The sequence below is a fragment of the Myotis myotis genome, unplaced genomic scaffold, assembly GCF_014108235.1.
Source record: "Myotis myotis isolate mMyoMyo1 unplaced genomic scaffold, mMyoMyo1.p scaffold_m19_p_1, whole genome shotgun sequence".
NCBI lineage: Eukaryota > Metazoa > Chordata > Mammalia > Chiroptera > Vespertilionidae > Myotis > Myotis myotis.
In genome coordinates, this window is record NW_023416313.1 from 82,116,784 (window position 1) to 82,130,363 (window position 13,580).

The 13,580-nt window shown below is 46.2% G+C and overlaps 1 protein-coding gene across 2 annotated transcripts in view; it reads left to right on the forward strand.

Annotated features, from left to right (window-relative positions):
• Window positions 1-13,580, forward strand: part of DIP2C (disco interacting protein 2 homolog C) — a 384,021-nt gene that overhangs the window by 189,432 nt on the left and 181,009 nt on the right. The window contains exons 2-4 of one of the 2 annotated variants that reach the window (XM_036342747.1): window positions 6,249-6,320; window positions 8,081-8,248; window positions 13,112-13,222. In XM_036342747.1, coding sequence (XP_036198640.1) covers window positions 6,249-6,320; window positions 8,081-8,248; window positions 13,112-13,222 — 351 coding nt within the window. The remainder of the gene's footprint in view (window positions 1-6,248; window positions 6,321-8,080; window positions 8,249-13,111; window positions 13,223-13,580) is intronic. The other variant, XM_036342757.1, reaches the window with a different exon arrangement.

Below are 13,580 nucleotides of genomic sequence, written 5' to 3' on the forward strand. Positions count from 1 at the left end.
TGGCACCCGAGGCCAGGCCCCGGAGGGACTCGTGGCCCTGTGGGTGAGTTTGTGCTCAGTCCTCAAAGCACTGAGCAGCCTCTGACAGGCTTCAGGCAGGAGGCCAGTGGTCCTCGGTGAGACCTCGGAGGGCTGCGTGTGGGAGAGGCCAGTGGTTGGGACTGGGGCGCTCAGCTGGAGCGGCTGTTTGGATCGCGCAGGGAGAGCTGTTGGCCTCTGGCATCCGTGACAGGATGAAAGAGAGGCAGATGGAGGACCTCTCAGGATTAGTGACACATCTGTAACCTGCCTCTGGCCTCTCCTCCCTCAGGGGCTTCGCTGTCGTCCCTTCTGGCTTCTAGCTGCACACAGGCAAGGCTGCTTTCATGTCTTCCCACCCAGCTCGGGGCCCGAGCCACGCCTGAGTGCCCCGTGGTGTCCGTCACACGCTTGAATGTATAGTCGATGCTGGCAAGTACTTGGGTTGTTATACCTGTTCCATGCTTCCTGAGACTTCACTTTCTGTGTGTGATTTTTTTAAATTACAGCAGAAGGTTATTAATATCTTATTAATGAGAAATGTGAGACCCTGAGAAGTCAGCCGCCCTTGTGGGGTTGCCCAGCATGTGCTTGGGGAGAAAGGTCCCTGGTCTGCCTGCTCTGACTCCCCTGGCAGACTGCCCGGATAGCCAGCTTCCTTTCTGCACCAAAGAGAAGCTCCTGTAGAGCTGACGATCATGCCGCCAGCAGGGGGCGAGGGACCACGCCTCCAAGGGTGTCCCTACACCTTATAAAGCCATCGGCGTAGGAAAGAAATGCCATGAAGGTTCCTGACGGCCATGAAATTCCAAACATGGAAATGATTGCTTTGTTATATGAAACATTTGTTCCAGCCAGCATTAAATAATCATAAAATAAACTCCTGACACCAGAATGGAAACCATCACCGTTAAGCTGGTCTGTTTACTCTGAACTGATCCTGACATGGCTGGGGCTCACACGTTCTTGGGGGGGAGCTCTTCATTGCCTGGAGACACAGGGTTCTGGGTGCTCCTGTCCTGGCCAGAGCTGTGCGCCTGGTGGCTCTGCACAAGCCCCATGGGGCTAAGATGCCAGAAGGCGGCTGAGATGGAAAAATGGGGAGCGTGGTGTCACCTTCACTCTTGTATTCGTTTGGCTGGCTTTCCCTTCACTTTTCTCTGACTCAGGCTTTACTCTGAAACTCTGGACTACAATATAAGTAAGAACAATAATTCTATTTGGGGAGGGAAACAAGAATGATCTTTTCTGCCTCAGAGTATGATTTAACCATCTATCTACTGGTGGTTTCCCTTCATTGCATTTTCATTTTTATTTTATTTTATTTTATTTTATTTTATTTTATTTTATTATTTTTAATCCTCACCCAAGGATATTTTCCCATTGATTTTTAGAGAGAGTGGAAGGGAGAGGGAAAGACAGAGAGAAATATCGATGTGAGAGAAACACATCGATTGGTTGCCTCCTGCACGAGTCTCAACCAGGGCCCAGGCCAGGGAGGGGCCTGCAACCGAAGTACGTGCCGTGCCCTTGACCGGAATCAAACCCAGGGCCCTTTGATCCACTGGCTGACGCTCTATCCACTGAGCCAAACTGGCTAGCACTGCATTTTCATTTCAAATTTATGACTTGTCTGTAACTCTGTCTTTTCTTTGTAACAGAACACATGGCAACTCTATTTCTACTGCTGGAATGTAAAGTCTTATGGAACTTCTTTGAGGATAACATAAGTTACACTTTTCATACAGTGGAAAGAAAGTGCTTCAAAAGATCACTTTTATTTTCTCCTCACTGAGCTTACCAACAATTTTTAAATTTAGTTTTCTGTTATACATTCTTATTTCTGAAATGAAAAGGGAGTTAAATAAATGGGTGTCTTGAGTATTCAAGCATGGAAAATATGCTCTTTGGAATTTTATATGGAAAATAATCGAGTGTGGATCCTGTGGTTCGTGCCTTCAAACATTAGCAGCTACTTTTCAAGGAGCAAAATTCTGTAGCTGTGGCTTGGGGGGTGGTGGGCCCTACCTCTCGTTGATGGTGATCTTTTAGCTCCAGGTTGAGAGAACACTAATTAACCTGCTGTAAATCCTGGACTTTTCCTTGTAGGTTGATAGTTGTTAAATGCTTGGTCCTCTTTCATAGCCTTTCTGCCTCTGTTTTCCAGAGGTTTACTCTGAAGGCGGGGCTTGCTACAGATCCACGGTGAGGAGGAGAGAAAAGATGTAGCTAATGGATTTTTCTGCCTGAACTGATTCAAAGTGAAGGGGAACCATGGTGACGCCATGACACTGGTTGTAGGTCATCCTCAGACAGAAACCAGGGATGCATTCTGGGTGGACGGATTGTGTGTGAGGCCAGCCTGTCTGTGTATCTGTTCCTATCATATCTATCTTATTTACCTATCTATATCTATCTGTTGTTTACCTATCACCCATCTATATTCATCTATCAATCATCTATTCTTTGCATCAGCCAGTCATCTATTATTTACCTATCATCTGACTAGAGCTGTCATCTATATCTTATCTATCTTTATTGTTTTAGCACGAAAACCTTATCGGGTGCCTCAGAACAATGAGCAGAGCATAAGCGCCTCTACTAGAAAGTTTGCTTCTAGAATTTGTAGTGAGTTTGTCAGAGAATCTGTTGGCTCTCTGGCTACCAGATGCAAATGTGGTTCCAGAGTTAAACAATACCTGGACTTTTTCCTTGAAAAAGACAGTGTGTAGCAAAAGCATGTTTAGCCCTGATGCTCAGGGCACCTGAGTGAACCTGGCCCCTTGTCGCAGGGGCTGGATCCTTTTGGATAATACACACCAAGCTGTTGTAATTTATACTTTAACTAGAGGTCCAGTTCATGCACTGGTGAGGTCCCTCAGCTTGGCCTATGGGGATCGGGCCAAAACCGGCTCTCTGACATCCCTGAGGGGTCCTGGATTGCGAGAGGGTGGTTCTCGGGTGACGCACCCCGGAATTGGACTCCCTTCTCTCTGGTTCTGGGTGCGTCACCCGAGAACCGCAGCTGCCAAGTCACCACAGCTCGGCAGCTCCTGTGTTGAGTGTCTGCCCCCTGGTGGTCATTGAATGTCATAGCTACTGGTCGAACGGTTGGACGGTCACTTAGGCTTTTATATATATGATATAATTGTTACCCATTTTCCCCTCTGTCCTTTCACAGGTGTTCATTAAGCAGGGAGACAGTCACCCTGTGTTTTCCGTGATTACGAATGCAGCTTCTGTCCAGTTATTTACTTGAAGTCACCCTGTGACGCTTGCATCTGCTGCTCACTGTGTGACTGCACCGTCATCACGTGGTCCTAGTGTGTGAAACAGCAGGGTTTGGTCTGGAGGACACTGACCCATGAAGGTGGCACAACGTGGTTTTGAGGATGAACTATGCACATGTTGCAAAAATAAGCCATCGGCAGCCATCGCAGCCTCCCCAGGAGAACAGCACCGGGTCTTGTGCAAAATTCTGTGCCGCGGGAGCCTAGACGCTGGGGTGTCACTGGGCCGAGCCAGACGCGAGAGGGTGACAGCAGGCAGTGGGTGCAAGGTTGTCCCTGAGGGCAGGCTGTCCCGGGCAGCTGGAGCTGGGCAGGACATCCAGAGAAGGCTGACCACATCGTGCTGTCTGGGGTGGCAGATTTTAAGTGTGGCTTCATCTTTCTAGATCTCGGGCTCTGAGTGAGAAATGTAAGTGCTATCTGTGCCTCAGTTTCTCACCTGTTAAGTCAGTTGTTGTAAGGATGAAAAGAGATTATTTAGGAATGGGACATGTAGGACAGGGCCACACTGACATCTTCGCCTTTGAAAGGGGTCATGGTGTCTTGGGGAAAGCACTCATTTTCCTATACGCCTAAGGTTTTAACAACTGGAGTTTGCCAAAGGAAGAGTTCAAAGTGAGTTTCCTGTGAAGTTGGCATACCCTGAAAATTAAGGGGGGGAACCCCCTCATGCTTAAATTTTCATCTGAGAGATTTTAAAATTTGAGCCGAGTTTTGGGTGTAGAATGAACTGAAATGGGGCTGGTTTGCCAGGCTCAGATTTGCTGGTGGAATTGTGCACAGATGCTGTCTGATGACAAATCCTGAATGGCCAGTGGGGTTGGCTGGGAATGGGCACCCTGGCAAATAGTAGGTGTCTACCTAGTGTGCAGGGAGCCTCTTGGGAGGCCCGTATGTACTAGTTGATGTCCCGCTGACATACTCGCACTCACATGTCCCTTTACCTGGTCCCTGCTTGGTTTTGTCCAGGTGTCCCTCGGATGCAGGGAGCAGACCGGTTTTGAATTTGTAAAATGCTGCGCGTGAGCCAAAGTGAGTTAATCAGGAGTACAATTGGCATGGAAACCAGCTTCCTATAGTTTTATTATTTCCAAAGACTGGTCAGGGAAGAACACGTGGGGAAGGACAGCAAATCTCCTGGGGAGATGGGGCAGCTGCCTTCCCAGCAGCCCCCGCGGGCTGAGAGGACAGACGCTGACTTGGGAGGTTGTTCAAGAGCAGAAAGTTCCTCCTCCTGCAGGTTACTTTGTCAGGTTTTCCCAAAGCCAGGTGTTTGCCTCTTTCTTGCGATGTTACACCACGAGCAGTCAGCTAAAGCAGCGATTTTCCACCTTTCTCATCTCAGGGCACACATAAACTAATTACTGCAATTCTGCGGCGCACTGAAAAATATATTTTTTCCTTCTCTGACACAGAGGTATAATTTTGATTCATTCACACTGGTTGGCTATTGTATTGGATGTTGCCCATTCATTTATTTATTTATTTATTTATTTATTTATTTATTTGACAAATCTAAGGGAAAAGAGGTCAGTGTCCCTGACCAACCAGTCAGGGACTGGCATATTTTAAAAATTCGTGTGGCACGCCGGCTGAAAGTCGCTGGGCTAGCGAGAAGCCTGTGGTGGGGTGGGGAGCGAGGTGTGAGAGCCACTCCTCAGCCAGCGTCTCCTGTGCTCACTGACTGCCTTGTCCTGATCAATCACAAAGCTAGTACAGTGTGCACATTCATGTGGGTGTTTGGGTGTTGATATTTTGGACATTTTAAACAAGTAGGTTTGCCGGGGTCTTTCCACAAGAACTGAACAGTCCCAGCACCGGTTGGCAAAGGGGTGCAGGTGCAGAGCATGGTAGACCCGTGATGGGGGCCATGTTTGACTTTAGTCCGGTCAGCCCGCTGACAGTGGCTGGCGTGCTCGTCATCCGAGAGCAGGATGTGTTTCCTGTAGCTCTGTTGTTTATGGCTCCGTGTTTAAAAATGAGTCACGTGTTTTGTGGAGTGGACAAGACTCTACGCTGGACTGTGAGTTACTTGTCAGACATTAAGCACTGAGGGCGCCTTATGGTCTGATCAAGTTTAGTGAGCGTACCTCACTAGAAAAAGCAAATTTACTGATTTGTGGATGACCCATAATAACTTTTTATTTGCTTGCTCTATTTTTATTCAAACGTAAGTTTTTGGCTCTTTGGGGAATGATAGTTTGATCAGAATATTAGGGAAAAATTAGCAGATTCTCAAAAATTCAAGGGGAACATCAGTATTTTGTGTGCATACCTTTGGAAAGGTTGCTGCTAAAAGTTATTTGTCCCATGTGCTCAGCACTGAGGAGGAATGCCAGCGTGGTGATGATGCCTCCTGCTCTTCTGCCTGGGAAACTCCGGCTTTAACATTTTAATTCTTATTTTACCGATAAGCCAATAAGCACCTTTCTCACATATTTGGATTTCTATAGGTTCTGTGTTCACTTTTTTTTTTTTTAACTTAATGTTCCATTTGATCGAAGTCACTTATTTTCAAAATTACCCTAGCAGTTTCAAGTCCTTGGAACTGCCATGTCTGATTAGGACAAAACCTCACTAATGGAGGCAGGTGCTAATCAGTAATGGTTTGGGGCAGCTGTCACCGGCACGGGCCTGCACAAGCCATGGTTGACTAGGTTAATGAGAGCCGTGGGACTGGGGAGGTTCCTGCGCTGGCTTATGTGAACACGGTGTGGAGAATCTACTTCTGGGCCCCATCAAAAGCTGAAACCTTGAGAGCAGGGCCTGGGCAAGTGTCTTTGTTTGTTTGAGGGCAAGGAGAATGACTATCGTGCTTTCTTTCTAAGTTACAATTATAAGGCAAACAGAAAACGCAGTTGTGACTGTCTCTTAGACTCTTTAGAGTGACCAGCCCTACCCGTGGGGACCATTCTGAATCTTTCTTTCCTTCTCTTGTAGGTGACATCACACAAAAAGGATATGAAAAGAAGAGGTCGAAATTAATTGGCGCCTACCTGCCCCAGCCTCCGAGTACGTACACTTTGATGATATGTCATCTAGTTTAGAGAGTTAACTGCAACATGCAAGAGAGAAGAGCACAAATCCTTCCTTAGTCCCTGATTTGCATGAAGACTGCGCTCCTGACATGGCACTAGTCACATCGAAGTCCTTTGTGTGACTATTGCATGTGTATTTTGTGAATATAGAATACGCACATGATGTTCTATAAGGGGGCCTAATGTGTTTAGTAAGTATTTCATCTATAGAGGGCAGTTACATGGTTGGTTACTTCAAAATGCTAAAACGATAAAAAGATGAAAGAAGTTACGATTTAAACATGATTTTTAGTTTGGGAAGTTAAAAATTATGGCTATTGTTCATAGTTTAATTAATCCAAGGTTTTGTTGGAGTAGTTGGGGGTCAGGCCAAATCTAGAAACCTAAAAAATGATGTAATATCCTGCCTGGGATTATGAAATCATGAAGGTTTGTTTTGCTTAGAAATGGGATTGTAAAACATTATGGATTCTTCCCCAACGCACAGAGTCTGTTTCACTCCACGTCCAGGTTTATGGAATCTCTCTGCACTTGAGCCAGGTTCTGTCCATTTCAAGAAATGGAAAATGATGCCAGGCGGGAGTTCCCACAGCTCAGTTCCAGTGAAGCTCAGTTTGGTTTGAGGGTGGCCAGGCTTTGGGAATGGCTTAAAGCTGATGCAGTTAATGCTGCACTCAAGGAGAAATGATAGCAACATAAATTTTGAAGGTGGTGCCTGAACTCTACAGTTTTCACGGTTAAAGCTGCTCCGATGATTCTGCTAGAGAAGGGCGAAGTCTGTGGGGGCACATAGCTCACAGGTCCCCCGCTCTGACCCTCCTGATCTCCAGGCTGTGACACACCCAGCCGTGGCCTGCTAGCATGGTTGACAGTGTTACATTCCAGGAAGCTTAATTTGTGTGTTGAGCTTCTGCTGCGTTTGTAGCTTTGTTTTGATTTTGTGTGCTTGCTTTCTTTCCTTGATTCTTAAGAGAGTTAATATAAAGATGGACCTGTTGTAGAGCCTGATTTAGCTGGTGGGTTGAGTAAATGAAAAATAAACCAGGTCTTTGGTTGGCTGGTGCCCATATGTGAAAGGCTTTAGGAGTAGGTGTGGGCAGATGAGTAGCTGGTGTTCTCCCCCTTCCCCCTTCCCTCCTCCTCTAGCAGTATTGCGTGGTGATGGCCATCTTTGTGGCCGTGATGGTGAGTCCGTTTCAGCAAGCGGCCCCTCCACATCTTGGAGGAAGGCTGGTTGGCTGACTCTAGGCCAGCGGTTCTCAACCTGTGGGTCGCGACCCCTTTGGCAGTCGAACAACCCTTTCACAGGGGTCGCCTAAGACCATCCTGCCTATCAGATATTTACATTACGATTCATAGCAGTAGCAACATTACAGTTATGAAGTAGCAACGAAAATAATGTTATGGTTGGGTCACAACATGAGGAACTGTATGTAAAGGGCCAGAAGATTGAGAACCACTGCTCTAGGCTCTTGACATTGCCGGGTTCTCATTTCTGTGCCTTACCAAACAAGAGTGAAACAGAAGCAGTTCCCAGAAGATGGTTCTCCAGCCCCCGTGCCGGGAGCATGGCTGGCTGCGTGGGCTGGGCACGCAGGGTGGCACCCGTGTTGCGTGGTCCCTTTGGTGTTCTTTGTGCTCTTCTGCATGGGGTCGGCAGCTCTGCTCAGCGCTGTAACAAATTTAAAAAAAACTAAAGTTTGAATTAATTAGTTTTTTTTCAACTTGTTACAGCAGCGAACGGAGCTGCGGTGGCCCGGTGTAGACTGCAGCACAGTGAAGGCGCCCCGAGGAGAACGCCACACTCCGGCCACATCGGGGTGTGTGACATCAGAGAAGCCGCTGGCAGGGAGCGGGTGGCCAGCACCGCGGGAAACCGGCCTCTGTTTTACTTTCGTTTCGGTGAGCGCACTTTTCTGAGAGAGAGATAGAGACCCCATGTTTGAAAGGGACTGTCCCTCAGCACCATTCTCAACAACAAGTGCAAGGCTTAGTGTTGGGAGTCCTGTGTGTGAGCCCTCATTCTCCAGATGAGGTCACACAAGTTTTCGGGGAGGGGGAGGAACAGTACTCCCCGGTTGTAAAGTTGTTACAGAACCTGGAGCTACGACTGTTCCACCTACCCAGGGCCAATTAGAATAGAATATGCTGTTTTAACCGCCCTATTTTTACAGTTGGGACACTGCTTACAGAATACTTGAGAAAGAAGGCTGTATGACAAATTCTAAAAGTCTTAAAATTATTGGTTTGCTGTTGACCTTCGTCTCCTAGCCCAGTGGTCGGCAAACTGCGGCTCTCGAGCCACATGCGGCTCTTTGGCCCCTTGAGTGTGGCTCTTCCTAAGCCTTAGGAGTACCCTAATTAAGTTAATAACAATGTATCTACCTATGTAGTTTAAGTTTAAAAAATTTGGCTCTCAAAAGAAATTTCAATCGTTGTACTGTTGATATTTGGCTCTGTTGACTAATGAGTTTGCCGACCACTGTCCTAGCCAAACACCTCAGCACCTCGTGGTCCTGGCCCCTGAGACCTGCTGAGAGGGGAGTGAGAGCTACAGGCCTTCACACTCCTATGCCCGAAGGGCAGTGCTACGGGGTTTGACAGGCAAATGAAACCGATTACTGATAGAATGTGTTCTTCGAGGTAACGATCCTCAGAGGTCAACATTGTGTTAGTGGTTGATATTTTGAATACAAGAAGCCCAAAAAGGTGAGTTCAGTGCGACTTATAGTAGAATAAGAAAATAAGCATTTGTAAGTTTTAGGCTTGTCTTCTGGGTTTTGCCTCTGAATAAAAGGCATTGTTTGAAAATCATGCACACATAACAAAGAGAGAAAACTTAATATTACAGTTGGCCCCACGGCCTGGTCACCCCACTGCGGCTTCTGTTGGTCACCTCTGAGCTGCTTGCTGACAGATAGGATGAGTGTCCTTGCAGGAGGAATGGAGGCTTTGGTGTGTGGTTGGTGGGTCGGGCGTTAGCTGTGCGGTCCTTCTCACAGTGACGGGAGTCTCACGCACCGGATTGAAGTGTGAGGAAGAGAGAGCCTGCGTGGGGACGCTGCTCTGTGGACCTCGTGCCCATCCCATTCCCACTGGGCATGGTTCAGGGTTTCATAAATGTATAGTACTGAGGCCAGCGCAATAAAGTGTTAGCAGTTCTTCTCAGTTCTGTGTAAAGATGGTAAACGGAGGCCCAGGGACATAGATGGTGACAAGAGCCAGCTGGGACACCCATCTCTAGAGCGTGATGTCGCCAGTGCCTTTCCCCTCAGTTCACGTGGGATCTGAAGCTAGTCAGTGCCTGGCACTTAGCGCTCAGGGATTTTTATCACGTTGCCATCTGAGGGGAACTAATTTTTGTCTCCGTGGCTTCCCATGATTTTGGACAGTTACCCAATCTCCTTTGGGACACCTCCCCTTCCCAGGGACCTCTCTTGGCCTGTCTCTGTTGTAGACACTGGGCAGCCTGCAGCTTTCCTGAGAGGTGGTTCTCAAATGTGGTATGAATGTGATATCCTATGATAGGTAACCCTCCATTACTGCTCCTGGGTCCTGTGGTGACAGGTTGAATTCTGCTTTGGAGTTGTATTTTTTAAAAAATATATTTTTATTGATTTCAGAGAGGAAGGGAGAGGGAGAGAGAGAGGAATATCAATGATAAGAATCATTGATTGGCTGCCTCCTGCATGCTCCACACTGGGGACCAAGCCCACAACCCGGGCATGTGCCCTGATGGGGAGTCGAACCGTGGCCTTCTGGTTCATAGGTCAACGCTCAACTACTGAGCCACGCTGGCTGGGCTGGAGTTGCATATTTGACTGTTGACTTTGTCTTGTTAGAACGTATCTTCAGCCACCTCAGATTTCATTCACAATGAAGTCAGATAAAAATGAATGATTGAAATATCCACACTAATACTAAAATATCCACACTAATAATAAAAGAAACTAATTCGTTTCTTTTAATGTCTTATTGCTAGTGACCTGTTAAAGCTATTCTTGTTTTGTCAAATTTATTTGCTATTAAAACTTGTGCTTTTAAGCCCTGTATTTCAGCCCATGAAAATAAATGTTGACAGTGTTTGTTGAGTATTAGCTTCCTGAGGACAGACGTGTAGGGTCCATGTGCAGGTGAGCACTAACCTACCAGTTTGCACAGCTGGGACGAGTGTGTGAGTGTTAGGACTGTGCACATCTCAGAGGAAGTTCATGACCACGTGGGCACCCAGAAGGGGTCAAGGTTGAAAGTAGTTCTAGGAAGCATGTTTGAATGAACTAGGAAGGTAACAGTTCTGAGAATGAAAGCGAAAAATTAAGTGTATCTATGAATCAGTCACTGTGTAACCTGGACCACTTCAAACTGCCCATTTAGCTGTTCTTTCCAGAACTGTACTAAGATGTCAGTAAACTGGTAAAGTGTAAAGCCACCGGACAGGGGAAGGGAAAAAACAGTGACATGTTTCTGTGATTTGTAAGGTGCCTCCCTAAGCTGGGGGGTGGGGCTGAGGCAGAAGACGGAGGTGATGAAACCTCAGGTTGGGGGGAGGCATGGCATCCCGGAAGTAAGTGATCCATGCCCTCCCCACTTTCCAGAGAGGTTCGTCCTCTGGAGAAATGGACTAAGAGCCTCTAGATTCAGGGACACCAAGCGATACTGACCCTAGAGGCACTAAATGAGAGTGCGCATGCTGGAGGGAGAGAAGGGCTCCAGCCGTGGATGACGTGTGCTCCCGTGTTTGGTCACAAGACAGGAGACCAGAAGTCTCATCTTTGGGCAAATGGAACAGCCCAGATAAAAGAATCTACTGGGAATAGATTTGGTGATGCTGCGACAAAAGGAAGTAAGCACTGCTCGCAGCTCCTGTAATGGGAATAAAGAAGACATTGCAAAAGTTGGCAGGAGAAGAGAGAATATGGTATAATGATGGCCACGGCGGTGTGCCACATTGTTTAAAATGGACAACTGAGTAAGATTATAAATCCATATTTATAAGTGTGGATGTAAATGCAAGTAATTATTTTTCATCATAAGACTTAATAGCACTCTTTGATTTCTGTGCATCTACTTGATAAAAATACAAAGTATTTTTTTTAAAAATATATTTTATTGATTTCTCACAGAGAGGAAGGGAGAGAGATAGAGAGTCAGAAACATCGATGAGAGAGAAACATCGATCAGCTGCCTCCCGCACATCTCCTACTGGGGATATGCCCGCAACCCAGGTACATGCCCTTGACCGGAATCGAACCTGGGACCTTTCAGTCTGCAGGCCGACGCTCTATCCACTGAGCCAAACCGGTTTCGGCACAAAGTAATTTTTTAAAAGATCAATTTTAAAAGACCCTTTGTAGATAATAACTGGAAGAGTTTTGGTGGCTGTAAATGCAGTCATTAAGAACTGTTAATTAATGATGCTAATGTGCTTGCTAGATGAAAAGTTTACAGCGTAGGTATCTTTTTCACAATTCTAATCTAGTAACCTGTTTATGTGGGACCCATAAACATGCCATAAAAGTTGAGGTGCAGCTCTGGCCAGATGGCCCAGTTGGTTGTGGATTTGATTCCTGATCAGGCACATAGGTTGCGGTCACCCTCATTGGGGCGTGTATTGGAGGCAACTGATTGATGTTTCTCTCTCACATTGACGTTTCTCTCTCTCTCTCTCTCTCTCTCTCTCTCTCTCTCTCCCCCCCCCTCCCTCTCCCTCCCCCTCTTTTCCTCCTTCCAACCCTCCCTTCTTCCCTTTCTTTCTCTGTAAAATCAATAAAAAATGTCTCGGGTGAGCATAAAAAAACTGAGGTGCAGAAATCACCCTAAGAGAAATATTAAATCCCAGGAACAGATAGCTCCCCTGGAGCCATTACAGAAAACCAGGGACTAAACTCTGTTTTGTTGAATTACTGTTTCTGGTTTACTTTCTATCAAGTATTACGGTCCTTTTCTGAAGAAGTAGCAATTAACGTTTAATGGTCAGTGCTTGGAATTTCTTCATCTCTGAACTGTAATGATTCATCTTTCCCGTACTTAACGTTTATCTAGATTGTGCCTTTACCACTCTAGTTCTGAAATGTAATAGGTATGATGATTGCCAGATTTAGGTCAGCATTGGACCAATACCCATTGAATCATTTTTATCTGACCATGCTAACATTTTTGCTAATTCATCAAAGCCATAGTGAAATATAATTTGTTCAATCGTTTAGCTTCAGATGGGGCAAGATTCCAGAGAGTTAGAAATTTGGAATGAACAAAGATGGAAGCTTATTCTCAATCGTAGTTATCTGAATTATATTGTTAAAGTATCCTATAAGATTTATTTTAAAGTTATCTTTAATGATAAATGTAATTTTTAATTTTCTCAAATATTTTCTTACCACTTTCTATATGTTTATTATAAAAAGAAGATCATTACTTGAGTCTGTGCTTTGGACTCCATTTCCTTTTTTTAAAAATCCAAACCCTAAAGATTGCAGATGTTGCTTGTGGCTTAGTTTGCATTTCCCCCCCGTGACATATTAGACGTCAGTGATGTGCGGGAGCCTGCGCTGTTTCTAAAGGCTGTCGTGTTGGGCGTGCGTCTTGCCCTGCCCTGGATGCTTCTCCCTTTCCTGGTCATCGTCCGTGACATCCCGGCCCCCATGCCCACTCCCATGTGAGCTCTAGGTTGGCTGTGGGGATGCAGTGAGTCAGGGCTGTACTCACCAAATTAGCTCCAGCTGCCAAGGAAAGCCTCACCTTACTCTGCTATTTCCCTTAACCCAGGGGTGGATCAAGCTTTGCCGCCAGAGCGCCGGGCTCCCGTTACTCCTTCCTCCTCCTCTCGCTATCACCGCCGAAGGTCCTCAGGGTCAAGAGATGAGCGCTATCGGTCAGGTAAGGCACCAGTGCGGCGTGAGGTCGGCAGCAGCCGTGTGGAGATGAGGCAGAAGTATGTGTCTGCATGTTCTTGTGATTGGCGGTGGCCCACAGGTGACTGCATCCTTCCTCATACACAGATACTCTCTCCAGGGGACAAGTTAACATCCATTAAACGGTAATGCTTTTCACGTTTTAAAAGGTAGTGTTTGATAGAATTTGATAAAAATAGTAACTTCTCATGAACCAAAGTTTATTTTTTTAGGTTGCACAGTTCAATTTGGTTTTAACTTGTGTGTGTGTGCGTGTGTGTGTGTGTGTGTGTGTTTTAATATATTTTATTGATTTTTTTACAGAGAGGAAGGGAGAGGGATAG